Source organism: Vicia villosa, linkage group LG2 (genome assembly GCF_029867415.1).
Source record: "Vicia villosa cultivar HV-30 ecotype Madison, WI linkage group LG2, Vvil1.0, whole genome shotgun sequence".
In the NCBI taxonomy this organism is placed as follows: Eukaryota; Viridiplantae; Streptophyta; class Magnoliopsida; order Fabales; family Fabaceae; genus Vicia; species Vicia villosa.
The window spans coordinates 156,830,592-156,845,779 of NC_081181.1; the positions used below are offsets into that span (position 1 = coordinate 156,830,592).

Genomic DNA, 15,188 nt, shown 5'->3' on the forward strand with positions numbered 1-15,188 from the left:
TATCTTTAGGATGAAGAATGTATTATCCTGTAAAAGTGAAGAATGTAAAAGTGTGGAGATTTTTTTTTCTTTTAAACAAAACAATTGCAGTCTACTAAATGCTTCTGTTGCTCTTCACAATGAAATGAATTTTTAGAAAATTTGTCAAGATAAAACATACCTCATTGATCACGTGGAGAGTTTCAAAGCCTTCAAATATGTCTCTTTCAACAATACTTTGAAATGTTGTCATTATTGAATGAAGAAGAAAAAGAGAGCAGAGAAAAAGTATTATTGAGAAGAGGGAAAATCTTATTATATAGTTGTTGTATATATTTATTTCATAGTATATAGGCAACCAAAATATATAAAGCATAAAATGCAGTATTTGACTCGGTCAAATACTTATTGACACACTTTGACACATATGTTGTATTCGATAGAGTCAAATACACCTTATTGCTACATAGCCTATTTCGACTAGGTCGAACACAACCTTGTCGAACATAGAATTTCTTACTGAAACAATAAATTACTAGCTTCTAACACACCCCTTAATTCCCGTCTTTAGAACTTTTCATCTCAATGCTTCTCTTCAACTCATTAAATCTGACTTTCTTCCGAGGTTTGGTGAGTATATCAGCTAGTTGCCATAATGTCTTACAATGCTCAAGCTCAAACTTTTCTTTATTTACTTGATCACTGAGAAAATGTTACCTTCTCTCTATGTGTTTACTTCAACCATGACACACAAGATGATTTGCTAGGTCGATAGCTGACTAGTTATCGACAAACAACTTCATTTTTATAGGTTCCATGATTTGAGCTCTTCTAGCAGCATCTCTATCCATACTGCTTGACATGCTGCATACGATGTAGCAACGTACTCAGTTTCATAAGATGACAAAGCTACAAATGCTTTGCTTTCTTAAGCTCCAAGAGATTGGATCACCTCCAATCATGAATATGAAACATACAATACTCTTTTTCTCGTCTTGATCGCTTCTGAAATCTGAATCAATATTGTCATGTACCTCTACATCTCTGCTGATTTTCTTCTTCCTTGGCATCAAAACACCATGATCGATATTACCTTTTATGTATCGTAATTTATAAAGACATGTGATTTTGATGCTTGCATGACAAGTTCCCATGCCAAACATTTCAAATTCTTGCATCAGTTTTGTTTTGACCTTTTTTTCCTGCTTCATCTGCACCTGTAATCAACAAGTCATCCACATACAAACATAGAATGATTCAACTAGCCTTATCTGCATCATTGACATACACTACATGTTCTGAGACACACTTTGTGAAACCTGCCTTGATCAAAAGCTATATATTCTCTTGTTCCAAGCCCTTGGGGCTTGCTTCAAATCATAAAGAGCCTTCCTTAACCTGTACACCTTCAACTCCTGCCCTTTGATTTTGAATCCTGATTGTTGTGTGACATAAACCTCTTCTTTCAAAGGTCCATTATGAGATTCTCACTTTACATCTAGTTGACGTATCTTCCATCCTTTGTAAGTTGTAGTTAATACAACAACCTTGGTGGTTTCTAACCTCACAACATATGCACAAACTTCATTGAAGTCGATGCCAGACTTTTGTAGAAAACCTCTTGCCACCAGTATTGTCTTATACTTGGCAATTTCTCCACTTGACCTTAGTTTTAACTTATTGATCCACTTCAAATCACTTAGCTTCTTAATAGACTTTTCGAAAAGCACACGTGTCTTGTTCTTCTTGATCGTTTTGAGTTCTTCTTGCATGGTTGTTAACCAACATGTGTCATTCATGACTTGATCCAAATAAATTGGTTTTGATTCAGCCATCATCATTACTTCTTCTATGAAGTCACCATCTGCATCGATTGTTTGATCTGAAAATGGTTGGACTTGAGACTTCACACACAAGAGGAGGGAGGGGAATTTTGTGGTTTTGATTTTTTTTGGCAAATTAACTTAAATCAGAGTTTTAAAATTATTTTCAAATATTAAGCAGCGGGAAATAAATAGCATAAAATAAAAGATAAGGGAAGAAGGAGGACACCGAGAACTATAGAGGTTTGGTCAAAACTAAAGGTCCCACATCTCTTCCCAAAACATGGTCTTGCAAGTTTCCAATAATACTTGAGAGCTTTTAGTAGGAAAGGCTCACGAACCCCCTTATACAAGGAAACGGTGGTTGATCTTCAACTAATTTTAAAAGACGATGGATATGGGCATTTGCGTCTTTTCTCCAAAAAATTGATGAGAGTGAAGTGACTATTCTCCCTTCCCAACTGTGGATTGAAGTGGTTAATATCCTTTTCACAAACAAATATCTTGTGGCGGTTAGTTTTCAAGTTCCAAATATCTGAGCTCAATTTTGGTTTAACAGGATAACCAAATAACCTCCAAAATTTTAACCGGACTGATATGAAACCTAGGAAGATTTTTAATATCAAATAGTCTTCGACCAATCTTGGTTTTATTGGCTAACCAAGAACCAAGGGAATATTATCAAAGCTAGATAATCTTTAAACTATATAGGAATTGGTCACACAATCCCCAACCAAAGCTTTTATCGGGTTTAGCTTTGAACCACATATTTTATCCCTAAATAAACTGTACTCAACCAAGGGATATAAACAACATTTCCTTTGTGTGTGTGTGTGTGTGTGTGTGTGTGTGTGTGTGTGAGAGAGAGAGAGAGAGAGAGAGAGAGAGAGAGAGAGAGAGAGAGAGAGAGAAGTGTCAAAACACATTTTTAGATGATTTGAAATGAGAAATGAGACATCCATTTATAGGCAAGAGGAATGTCCAAAAACATAATTCTCATTTAATCATTTTGACTGTTGTCTAATGGATTAGCTCTGTGGCCTAATCGATTAGATCATTAAAAAACTGTTGTTGGTCATTCAAAAATGAAATAAGATATTTCTAGCCATTGCACGTCATTGAGGCGCTATCTAAATAACTTAGGGCTTAAGTTTTAATTGATATAATCAATTAGCATAAAGGCCTAATCGATTATATTGATAAAATATTTTCCTTTATCTATATCCACTGCTCCTAAGTTATTAGGCGCAACTTAAATAAATTTTTGAAAATGTTTTCTCTTGGTTAAGGTATTTGATTAAAAGTTTCTGTGTGTGTGTGCGCGCTTATAGCCATATACATTTACGAAAAACCATTTGATTTTACAGAAGGTCACTCACTTACTAACTTAGAAGATTAACTCCTACTACAAGCCCTTTGCTAGATGTTATCTTCTGTGATGGCACTACTTGAGATCTCTTGAGGATTTAGATAGAGAACTTTATTTGCCATCTTAAATTCATCACAACCATATACCTTGAGTTTGTACCCTTAACCATTTAAGTTCTATGCTTGACTTACATCAATTATTTTTATGGTTGACTTTTATGATTGACATTTATATATGCTTTTACATTTGTCTTTACAGTTGTCATTATCAAAAGACAATGTGTTGGTTAAAGATATATTACCTGCAAAATAAGGTTCTACATTCTCCCGCCTTTTGATGCTGACAATGCATCTCTCAGGGAAGTTGATAAAAGAAAACAAAATAATATATATTTTGGAGTTATGACACTCCCCCCGAGTTAGATAGAAAATATACCCTCCCCTTGAGAGTGTACTTCTCCCCCTTTGTCAAAATAAAAAAGGTGGGTAAAAAGGCCATTTGCGAGAAAGTAAATATGCAAGCATGGGTAGTTTGATATTTTTAAAGATATGCAAAACAAGAACAGTTTAAGCATTTTAGGAAAGGAAAAACATCACACTTATATTATTGAATTTTTAAGATACAAGAAAGAAATTACTGAATTTGAATTACAAAGGGAAATATTACAAAAACAAACACATAGAAAATAAATCTCTTGCTATACGAGTCATTTTTCAATTTTTGGTTTAATCTCTTTTACATCTTTGGGTATGTTTTGGAAAATTTCCCAAACTTTCTTTAAGTTTATGTTTTCACTTTCCTCAGTTTCTTCTCCTTCATCTACTTAGTCATCTTTGAGTTTAGAACACTTGATCATATGTCTGAGGTTGGTGTAGTTTATCATGTTGTTGGATAAAATTGGCTTTTCCCCTGTAAGGCCAACTTTGAAGACTCTTAGGATTGTGGTGATCATTGCTCTATATCGTAAGTCTGTTGATGATTCTTCTTTTGGAAAGGTCATGTGATAAAACATTTCTTCTACCCAATTTGTTGGTATGTTTTGTGCTAAAAGCTAAAGAGGAGGAATTTCACTTTTGATGACATGGTTGTTGTTTGAGTTCTTTGGGAGCAAGATTCTTGTTAGGAGGTAATGAAGGATTCTAACTTTTGATTTTAGGAGAGTCGTTATAAAGGGAAGTTTTCTCCCTTCCATGGGATTTGTTATTAGGGAGTTTAGGGCTACACTTCATTTGAAGTTTTTAATTTCGGTGGGTTTCTCTGTTTTGTAAGAAGTTTATAGGAAGGGTAACTCAAAGATTTTTCCGAAACGTTCTCGTGAATTACTATTTTCACATTTTTCACTGATGATACATGGGGTTTTCCTACAATGAGTTGATTTGTGTAGAATTGTCATACTAAATTTGGGTATATTCTATCAGGTGTTTTTGTGAAGAATTCTCTTAAAGAGGCTTGACAGATGTGAGTAAGGTTTGAATCCTCCCATGAAGGTTTCTTCCACATACCAAAGTTTTAAGATTTTCTTTTTCATGATCATCTTTCTATCTTCTTCATACTTGTTTCTTATAGAAGCTAGGATGTCATCTATCTTTTGTTGAGGTATTTTGGGTATCTGGTTTGGGGATTTCATGATGAAGTTTATAGCCGCAACATTTACACAAGAAGAAAAATAAGAGTGGGATGAAAAGATAGTGAAAGTATAATACCTATTTATAGCGAGCCTTATGGACTGTTTGAGCGTGTGTATTGAAGGGTTTTGATGTGTAGATTGTATTCTTCAAACTTTCTATTTTGGGTCTTCATAATTGCTGGGACTTGCTTCGCTTGGCGAGCAAGCTGAGCTTTGATTTGTTCTGAAAATATGTTTTTGGATCTTTACTAATCGGCTAGCAAAAGATGCTAATCGATTAGATCCTTCTTTTTCAGCATATTTGCGCTAGTTGGACCTTGTGTTGGACTCTTTATCTTTATGCACTCCATTTTTCTTTGTTTTCACCTCTAACTATGAAACTCACACAAATGTTCTTTTTATGGGTCAGATATGATTTTAATTAAATGAGCAAAAATAATTTAAATAAATAAAAAATTGAACTAAAATCAATGCAAACCCTCTATCTATCTCACCAATGGATAATATAATTTAAATAAATAAAAAATTGAACTAAAATCAATGCAAACCCTCTATCTATCTCACCAATGGATAATATAAATACATTGATTTTCGGAAAAAAATTGAACTATCGGAAATTGAAATTTCCAGTACAAAATGTTGCTCAAGCACAAGAAATTTTAAAATTTTCCTGTAAGAAATCCCCAAAATTTATTGAATTTTTCGTGATTTTCAACCGTAAAATTTTCAAAATCACCGAAAATTTGTAATATCATGTGAAATTTTTGGTATCACCCCTGAAATTTGAAATTTTCGATAATTTACTAAAAATTATGTGAAATGGTGAAATACTTAGATTAGATTATTTTGGTCTTTTCATACACTTTGAAGGTGGCAGGTATAACTGTAGAGGTGACAGTTAAATTTCTCGCAAACTAAGTTGAAGTGCTACCTACTGTGTTTAGGATTGCTGCATTTACAATTTTTTATTAATTTTTATTCTGTTTAAAATATATTTTTAGTTTTCAGAACAGTTTGTTTTCTAGTATTCAATTGTGGCCTAACCTATATGAACAACACGATCTCAATTGGTAATTATCATTCTATTGGATATTGTACGTAATAATTGAATGAAAAAATATCAATCTTCCTCCACCTGTTCAAGTTATCTTATTCCTTCATTTATGCTGCTCTGTATTTTTTAAAATGTATAGATGCATTACACATATCTCAAAAGTTGGTCATTTATGCTGCACTTCAGTAACTTCTAAGAACAGCCGTATCTTGATTACAGTAAATCAACTAAAATCTTGTTTAGATAATCAGCTAAACAGATGAAGTGATAGCTAATTTTTCCAATTGTTTTTGATCAATAATTGATACAAGGTCCATTGAAATCAAATCTTTTGGTAAATTTGAAACGTCTTCCGCTTTGAAATCGTATGTTGATCGAATTCTCTCAGCTTCACGGTCAGCTGCCTCAGCTTCTGCAAGAAGGAGATTAGCTTCTTCTGCATCACCCATTTCTTGGGCAGCCTTTTTTTCAGCTCTAGCAGTAGCAGCTGTCAAAAGTAGCTTTTGATATTTAGCCATTGCTAACTCTTTCTCCTTCAATAAGATCATTCCCTCAGTCTCCTGCAATTTATCAAATGTGCCTTTAATTTCTTCCTCAAGCTTTTCAAGATTTGAAGTCGCCGTATCCATTTCTGTTTGGATATCCTCCTTTTCAACACTCAGTGATTTAGCCTCAGTAGCTATTCGGGCAGCCTCCTTGAAATTTCTTGCAGCAGTGGCAACTTTCTTTTCTGCTTCAAGTTCTGGGAGTCTCTTATCTATGAAAGTAATCCTCTGCTTGAAGGATGCTATATCTTGTTGGATGCTTGACTTTCTTGAAGATAGTTCCTAAAAACAATATAATGACATTCATGAACAAACTAGAATCAGCCTGTATTTTTGCATAGAAAGAAAAACACAGGCACAATTAAATTTGAGTGTCTACATATTTGATGAAAACTACAAAACTGTCACTAAGAGGGTTTTTTTTACAAAAAAACTAGTTGTGTTTACCTGTGCTTAAGCACAGGTCTGAAAGAAATCACAATCGTGTAAAAACACATTGAAAAAATGAAAAAGTGTTAGACATGTGACCGCTTTTTATATATAATAAATTACAAAGTTTTATATACAGTGGTAAATAAAAATAGAAGTAGAAGAAATGCCGTCGTGGGCGGTAAAAAAATTTCTCACCCCTCGACATGTGTTCTGAGTTTAGACAGTTCCATTACATCTAGAGATAACGACCAAAAGAATATTCAGAGAAAAAAGAAACATCAAAAAACATTTGCTTGTTTAATAAAAACACAAAAATAAGCTATTTGCATTTGATCGTATGTGATGCATTCTCTCAACCTATATTCACCTAACTTAGCTTGGATATAACATGAAATTAAAGGTAGAGAGTCTTTTGTGATAATTCATCATATTTTAGCCAATCTCACAATTCAAAACACATAAAAATAAGTGTAAGAGGTAACCTGCAAGCCAAACACAAAAATAAGTACAAGAATTAACCTGCAAGGAAGCTCTGGCAGCAGAAACCTCCTGTTGAAACAATTTCACTTCTCCAGAAAGCTTTTCCTCATTGTTTGTAAGTCTCAGTTTATCCTCTCCAGACTTCAATATATATGACATCAAACTTCTTCTTAATTTGACTATTTCCATGTATCCTTTAGCTTCCTCCTCAGAAAGCCTAGCAAATTCCCTAAGTTTTGCTCCCATTCCTTCTTCCCGAACGAGAAAGTTATCAATTTCGTCTTTCTTCAGTGACAATGTTTCAGTCTCTAATTTCACTTGAGCAAGGACAGATTGCAATTCATCATTCTTCACATCAATGGTTGACTGAATCTCTTTAAATCCAGAGACAACATTATTTATCTTATACTCTACTGCTTTTAAATCAGAATCATTGTCAGCGATCTCTTTTTCTTTCTGTTTTACTAAAGCAAGAAGATTTTCCAATTCGCCCATTAGCACGCTCTTTCTTTTACAAAGGATCTCTTTTTCTTTTTTATCATCCTCGATTGAATGCTCAATATTGTTATTAAGTTCTGTATGAGCTTCACTTATAAAATGTGATTCAATTTCCAACTCCATCCTTTTAACCTCCAAGGCTTCTGATGATGAAAGCCATTGTTCCATTTCTTTTGAATGCACTGATGTTGCTTTCTTCATGGAAAAATCTGCATTATTTACAGCATTCTAGAAAAGGGAATAAAAACATGTTAGAAATTCCAACTATAACTTGAACGAGGAGCCTTAAGAAATAAGTCAGCAAATAGAAGCAAAATTATACAAAAAAATGTCATAACACACTTGATTATGGACTAATACATATTAACTTATCATGAACAGTGATTGTAGGTTTTAGAATAAGGGGAGTTAGCAGTATAATTTAAACTCCGATCAACGAAATGGAATGTAATTATCTCTATGTTAATTTGATTTTAATTGTTTACATTCAAATGATCATTGGAACATACATGTGTTTAATGTATCTGTTCTGTTACGATATTTCTAATGTGATATAACTTTTACAGAATTGTCACAATTGTTAGAGAGCAATCTAGTCTCTGTTTTGTTAAGATGTTTCAACATGTGCTATAATTATCACAGAACTGCTACGGTCAACTGTTAGAGTTAGTTAGATCCCTTTGCAGACTGTTAGACAGTCTGTTATCATTGTGTAAAAACAGAAAGATTGATATCCAATTCCTCTACTAATATTTTTCAGCAATTTCCCACATTTTCCTGCTATTATGGTATCAATAGTTCCTCGTCCAAACCCTTTCATTACCACCCTCAGTGTCTGCATCAACACCAGTTACCTTATCTCATTTCATCATTGTTTGGTTTAAATGACAACAGTTTCCCCATCTGGAAGCAACAGATCGATGAAGAAATTAAGGATCATCATCTGCATTTTGTTCCTTTAATCCAAAGATTCCACATTAGCTTGCATTATAGTTTAGAGAACATCATGAACTTAAGTCAAAGTATCTTCACTGGGTTTTTCTTAGAAATTAGGCTCGAAAAGTGAGGACTGGTCAAGCCTTATAAGCAAAATACATGACTAAGCCTGCCCACTAAACAAAGCAACTAAGGCTGAAAAACTACCAGAGTAACAGACTGCAAGAGTGGCTGTAATTAAGGCGAATTTTCCAACACACCCATCACTCCGAGACCCATCGGGTTTGAAGCATGGACAATCCAACAACAAATCTAACATAGACTTTGATGCTCAACCCCTAAATTCTAGCACATGTTACGGTTGAAACCATACCATTATCCAATGTGCGACTCCTAGCACACCCTTGACACACAAGGCTAGAATAGACATAGATAGATTTCTTACAAGAATAGACAATACGAATGTGTGTGTGTGTTTTAGATAAGAGCAAACTAGTCGTGGGCGATTAAATAGGACTAACAAGTGTAAAAAGTGTAACTCTACATCCAGTTAGTAACTTTATTGGGTGTTTTTCACTAACCATTGCATAATTTTGGAGTAAAATTGCACATTCTTCCTCAGCACCTATATGAGATTCGAGGGCATGCTGCAATTTCAAATCTAAATCACCCAGAAAGGCATCCGCTTCTTTCAACAAACTAGCAAAGACTTGTTTCTCCTTCTCCGCGACAGAAAGGTCTTCGCTAACCTTTTCAGCCCTTTCAAAATCCTCCGCTTCACAGGCTTCTTCCAATTGATTTTCAAGTTCCATGTATTTGAGAGAAGCAAGATTCGCATTCTCTAGAGCCTTTCTTCTACTCCTGACCGCATCCTTTCGAGCAGAAGACGCAGAACTGACCAGTTGACGAGCATGATTAAGCTTCTCATGAATTGTATCCTTAATTTTCCGAAACCCTTCCTCGGAAAAAGTTTCAACTTCTACTGATTGTCTACTCTCCGATTCATCGGATGGTTGGGTAACAACACTAACACTACTAACAGCAGTAGTAGCAACATCAACATCAGCATTGATCGATTCAGTAGCAACACTAACAGCAGCATCATCAGAATTGATCGATTCACCAGCAACACTGACATCAGCAGCAGCATCAGAAGTGATCGATTCATTAGCAACACTAACATCACGAGTATCAGCTACAAACATGGAATCATCAAGGGGAGAGGCAGGGAACGCAGGAGGCGGAGAAGGATCCGCATCGACAGTGTGTCTGCCGTATCCAATTCTCAAGGCGGGGCGTTTTCTTCTTCTGGAGGAAGAGGAAGATGATGAGTGTTGCTGATGTTGGGAAGGTTGAGATTGAAGATCGTCGTCGTCGGGATCGACGACGAGAGTGAGGTCAGAGAAGATATCTTCGTCAAGGGGTTGCGAACTCGATGATACTGGTGGTTCATCTGTTGCTTGAGAATTATTACCATCAGCATGATTGTTGGTGTCTTCTGTTTGGGTAGGATTGAATAATACCATCCCTTCAAAGAGTGAATCCATATCTCCACCTTCCATTGTTGGACTGGCTACTTCCCCCAATTCTCTCTGTCTTCACCTCTCACTGATTTCTATTCCACACTTCTTACAGATGCAGTGCATAACTATAAAATAATTAACAATATATTAAAGTTTAAACAGGCAATAATATTTATTTATTTTTTTCTTATATAATTCATAAATTATTTTATTATTATATTCGTATTTCTAAAATTTTAATATTAAAAAATAAGACAATTCATCTCACTCTATGAGTCTCTTACGCATCATCGAATTGACTAAATTGTCCTCGTACTTTCATAGATGTATCTCCGAAAACATTTTTTTTATTTAACGTTGTTTTGTTCAGTAGATGGACATAGAGAATATTTCAGTAGATGCATCTACGGAACAAACTCATACTCAGAACACCAGAACAACAATATTTATAACGATAAAAGATCCGTTCATTGATTAAAATCGACATTGATTAAAAGATACATCGAAATTTCCAACAGAAAATTAAGAAAACTAAGAGATCTAAGAAATTACAACAGTTAAAACGATGTCATCTGATTCATGCATCATTAGAACGGAATCAACGTCGCCTTCCTCATCATCCCACCAACGTTCCTTTTCTCCAATCTCAAACGAAACCTGTGTTCTAAGCCTCTGAATCTTTCTGATGACTTCGCTGGGTTTGTACCCCCCTCTAAAAAAGACATCAGAGTCCTCTTGAGTTGGTCGAAGGAATGGATGTTCCAAAATTTAACTTTGACGGGAGAGAAAACAACATGCTCATCCCTTCTGAGATAAAGCGGTTCAGGATCGGTACGCTTGGATGATGTTCGCTGCCTTGAACATGGTCTTATGTGAGCTATTTTTGTGTTTGTGTGTAATGCAACCCTAGAAACCCCAACTTTATAGAAGCCTTTCGTGAACCGATTCAAATATAGATTCGTCTCCAAATACCCGCGTGTACGAGTCTTTATGGTTCATCGACTCTTCATTAAGTTCATGACGGACAAGCTTATGGTCATCCTCTCTCTCTCTCTCTCTCTCTCTCTCTCTCTCTCTCTCTCTCTCTCTCTCTCTCTCTCTCTCTCTCTCTCTCTCTCTCTCTCACTTCTTGCTAGCCATGTAACAACGGATTTTAAATGGACACTCGCATTTTCTAGTACCCGTGTCGTCTCTTTTAAAATTCTTTAGAGGAGGATGGTATTTCCCGCTTCTTTCGCACAACATTGTTACAAATGGGTTTCTTTTTGCCGTACCATTATCCGATCTTCCTATTACCACACCAAAACCAATGTTAGTTGCATTCCTACGAATCCATGTAAGCATGCTTTCACGATCATCAAAGTCTTGCTTGCTACTAAAGTCACCTCCGACATCTACTAGATACTAACGCTTAAAGATACAATTATGTTCAATACCCATACATATTGTAGTATGGATCGGTGAGGAGCTTAAAGATAGGGTTATGTTCAATACCCATACATATTGTAGTATGGATCAGTGAGGAATCTTACTATTTTATAACTGTTGAAACTTATTGTTCTGCATTGGTTAATGGTCGATTTATCAGACTATTAGGTAATACATTAATCTCACGACGTTGAGACTAAAAGGACATACAAATGAGAGCAATAGGTGATAATATTAATAGATGAGTAGATGAGCATATTACGACCTATGGATATGATAATTTTAAAATTACTCTTGCTTCAAACGCAACATATCTCACAATGGTTCATATTATTTCCTCGCCATAGTTGATGACTACACTCGAGGAACACGAGTCTACCTTATAAAACACAAAACTGAAACATTAGACAACATCGTTAGTTTCTGCAACATGATCAAAAGGCAGTAAGAATCACATTGATAATAAGATAAAATTTACTAACTTTAGTTTTCAAGCCTACGTTCAACTAGAAGGAATTATTTATGAGACATTTTGTGTAGCTACTCTACATTAAAATGGACGTAATGGACGTGTGAAGAAAAAACACAGACATATATTGAATGTTGCGCGATTAAGTTTCCAATCTAATCTTCCATTATAATTTTGGGGGAGAATGTGTACTCATTACATCACATCTCATTAATAGAACTTCCATTATAGCTAATAAAGTATGGTATGCTTTTCAAGAAAGAGCCTAGTTACGAACACTTGAGAGTCTTTGGATGCATGTGTTACATGAAAAATTCATCCAAAAAACCTAACAAATTTGGAGAAAGAGTAGAAAAATGCATGTTTGTTGGTTATCCTCAATGACAAAAAGGATTGAAATTATATAATCAAGACAAATACACTTTTACCGCATAAAGGGATGTTGTGTTTTATGAACATACAGTTCCATATGTCTTGAGACAATATGATACAACCAACAATCAATAGTATTGAGAATCATATAAATCTGCATACATATTCAAATCAAGTAGAAGAAAAATCAATGCCTTTAGCTAATAAGGAGAAACGAAAGATCCTTCAATAGAAGATGTTAATTCACACTCCTAATCTTCAAGTAGAACCTAATGTTGTTCATGATAATGAAATCCCTTCAAATTCCAATAATAAAGAGATAAACATTTATGAAACATGAGAGAATCCATCAAACCATAAACCTAACATAATTGAAGAAGGAAATATGGAAAAAAGGAGATTTTGGACAGTGAAGAGAAAGCCATAACTAAGGAGGAGTTACAATTACCTCCTACAAATAGACAACCTTCTATTTGTTTTAAGGATCATTACATTTACTGCTTTGCTATAAACCCCAAATGCACTTCATCAAAAAGACCAACTCTTTTTCAGGGATCATTACTACTATGCTATAAACCCCAAATACACTTCATCAAAGACCAATTCTTCTTCAAGTATGACTTTTCCTATTTCAAAAATTTTAAGTTATAATCAATTTTCTCCAAAACATCAAGAATACCTTGGAGCCATCACTTTTATCGAGCACACCATACAAGCCAATTGCTTAAGACATCTCCTTTGCCACTTCTCACTTAAATAACTAAATTCACTGACTGAGATATGATGAGATATGCAGCAACTACTCGGGTATTCGTTTCAAATGTTTCTGTTTTATCATCTTTACACATGAAGGCAGCCAAAAACCCAACCCTGCTCCATTGCCAATTCTCAGCAGATGTTTGTTCATTCATATCTTCATATAAATAGTGTTCACTTGACAACATGAAAAGACTTTAATTACAAAACATATTATTTGCTGATATATTCTATAATTGAACTTTTTATCGCTTTCCTTTAGCGTACACATTATACATCCTAATGGCTGTCATCATAACCGTAAATCTCTTTGCAGGCCAAATGAATAAACTCAAAACTATTATAAATCAAACTAGTAACGAAACATTTCTATTAACATGAGCAAAACTAAAAATGGATCTGTGAGTGCAAGGAGATGCAACTTTTACTACCATTTCGACTAGACAAGACACAAATAAAGTAATATGCACATTATAATTGTCTGCACTCATTTCATCAAATTTCATCATCATATTGTTATTCAATCTTCTTGATGTTCACCCACTTCAACATCTTTCAAAGGAATCTTGTCTATTCCAGCCGTCAATAATCTAATTTCTTCTTCGGTAAGGCTATTTTTCGCGTGATGAGAGGTTTTTTCATTTGACTTTTTTTCAGCCTCCACTGCCCAACTGTAAATTATCATGCCAATTACTGCAATGGCCATTCCCATGATATTCTTGACAGTTAGCTCTGAATCAAATAGCAGCCATCCCAGTGTTAGGACACATACTGTTTTCATGTGCCCTAAAACTTGGAAAGAAACAGCTGAAAAGCGCCCAATGCAAAGGTACTGGCTCACATTGCAAAATACAGCTAGCGAGCATGAAAGAAGAATGCACAACTGCAGCGGTTAAAGAAAATATTAAATGAATACATAATAGAACATATAACCGAGTAGAGTTAACAAAGGGAAAAGGAACTTACAAAGGCACCATAAGACATCTTATAGTTGGTTATCAATTTTCCACTAAGGTAGTAATCAACAACTGGACCAAGAATAAGAAGAAAGAGAGCTTGAATGGGAGCAGTCTTACTCAGCAGTTCAAAAGATCCAACTGAGTATTTCTTTTGAAGAGAACCTATCGACTGCAGCACAAAAGTGAATAAAAAATCAATAATAGAAAAGAATCAATGTCAAAATCATCACGAATACAATCATCTAACAAATGTAACTTTAACAGTAGAGTTTAAGTTCTCATATTCATCATTTAGTAATGAAGATTAAAAGATAAAAAAAAATAATAATGCTTTCATTGTGATTCATAATACTTACAATCTGTTGTAAAGATGTTGATAAAACTGCTATAGCGGCACATGTGAAACCTTTCAGGTTAACTTTTACATCAGTTACAGTACAAACACCAACACCAATAACCACAACCACCACTGAAAATTTCACTTCCCTTGAGTAGTGTTTGTTGTGAAGAATCCATTCCATAACACAAACCACAGGAATCATGCTTAATTTTGATATCTGTGAACACACATGACGTAAAATTTGACAAGTGAAAAGCAGAAGCGATGAAAAGTGAAGACATGAGTATCTGACTAACATTTATATATTAGGAAACACATTATAAGTGAGTCACAGGAATGTACATACAAGTCTGAAAACAAAGAGAGTGAGACAAATTGTCATTTATCAAATGGATAGACATGGAAAGGGACAGACATGGAAGGGGAGAGACAAAGGGACAAGTGATGGTCTATATTCTATGGTTCGTCATCTGAGAGTAGGAAGGTCTTTACAGACAACATATAAAGGCTCATAAGCACTCCCAACAGTACCGCTCTTACCCATAACCAAACGAAATCTTATAAATGCTGAAATCCATCTCATTCATTACATAGGAAC

The 15,188-nt window shown here is 34.8% G+C and overlaps 2 protein-coding genes across 2 annotated transcripts; both read right to left on the minus strand.

Moving 5' to 3' along the window:
• Positions 1-6,042: 6,042 nt before the first annotated feature.
• Positions 6,043-10,384, minus strand: LOC131652653 (synaptonemal complex protein ZIP1-like). The gene is made up of 3 exons (XM_058922584.1): positions 9,325-10,384; positions 7,349-8,035; positions 6,043-6,679 (listed from the first exon to the last, which is right to left on the minus strand). The coding sequence occupies exons 1-3, from the start codon at positions 10,303-10,305 to the stop codon at positions 6,104-6,106; spliced, it is 2,244 nt and encodes a 747-aa protein (XP_058778567.1). The 5' UTR covers positions 10,306-10,384; the 3' UTR covers positions 6,043-6,103.
• Positions 10,385-13,487: 3,103 nt separating this feature from the next.
• Positions 13,488-15,141, minus strand: LOC131647173 (UDP-rhamnose/UDP-galactose transporter 1-like). Its single transcript, XM_058917087.1, has 3 exons — positions 14,607-15,141; positions 14,258-14,419; positions 13,488-14,174 (listed from the first exon to the last, which is right to left on the minus strand). Exons 1-3 carry the CDS (start codon positions 14,886-14,888, stop codon positions 13,812-13,814), a joined length of 807 nt encoding a protein of 268 aa, XP_058773070.1. The 5' UTR covers positions 14,889-15,141; the 3' UTR covers positions 13,488-13,811.
• Between the last annotated feature and the right edge of the window lie 47 nt (positions 15,142-15,188).

Bases quoted from the DNA above. Each gene is read 5' to 3' on its own strand.
- LOC131647173 (XM_058917087.1), bottom strand. From the start codon at position 14,888: ATGTTAGTCAGATACTCATGTCTTCACTTTTCATCGCTTCTGCTTTTC. The intron at 14,420-14,606 runs GTAAGTATTATG...TTTGTGCTGCAG, and splicing joins CAACATCTTTACAACAGATT to TCGATAGGTTCTCTTCAAAA. The intron at 14,175-14,257 runs GTAAGTTCCTTT...TAACCGCTGCAG, and splicing joins AGATGTCTTATGGTGCCTTT to TTGTGCATTCTTCTTTCATG.
- LOC131652653 (XM_058922584.1), bottom strand. From the start codon at position 10,305: ATGGAAGGTGGAGATATGGATTCACTCTTTGAAGGGATGGTATTATTC. The intron at 8,036-9,324 runs GTTAGTGAAAAA...TCCCTTTTCTAG, and splicing joins TACTCCAAAATTATGCAATG to AATGCTGTAAATAATGCAGA. The intron at 6,680-7,348 runs GTTAATTCTTGT...TATTGTTTTTAG, and splicing joins CTGCCAGAGCTTCCTTGCAG to GAACTATCTTCAAGAAAGTC.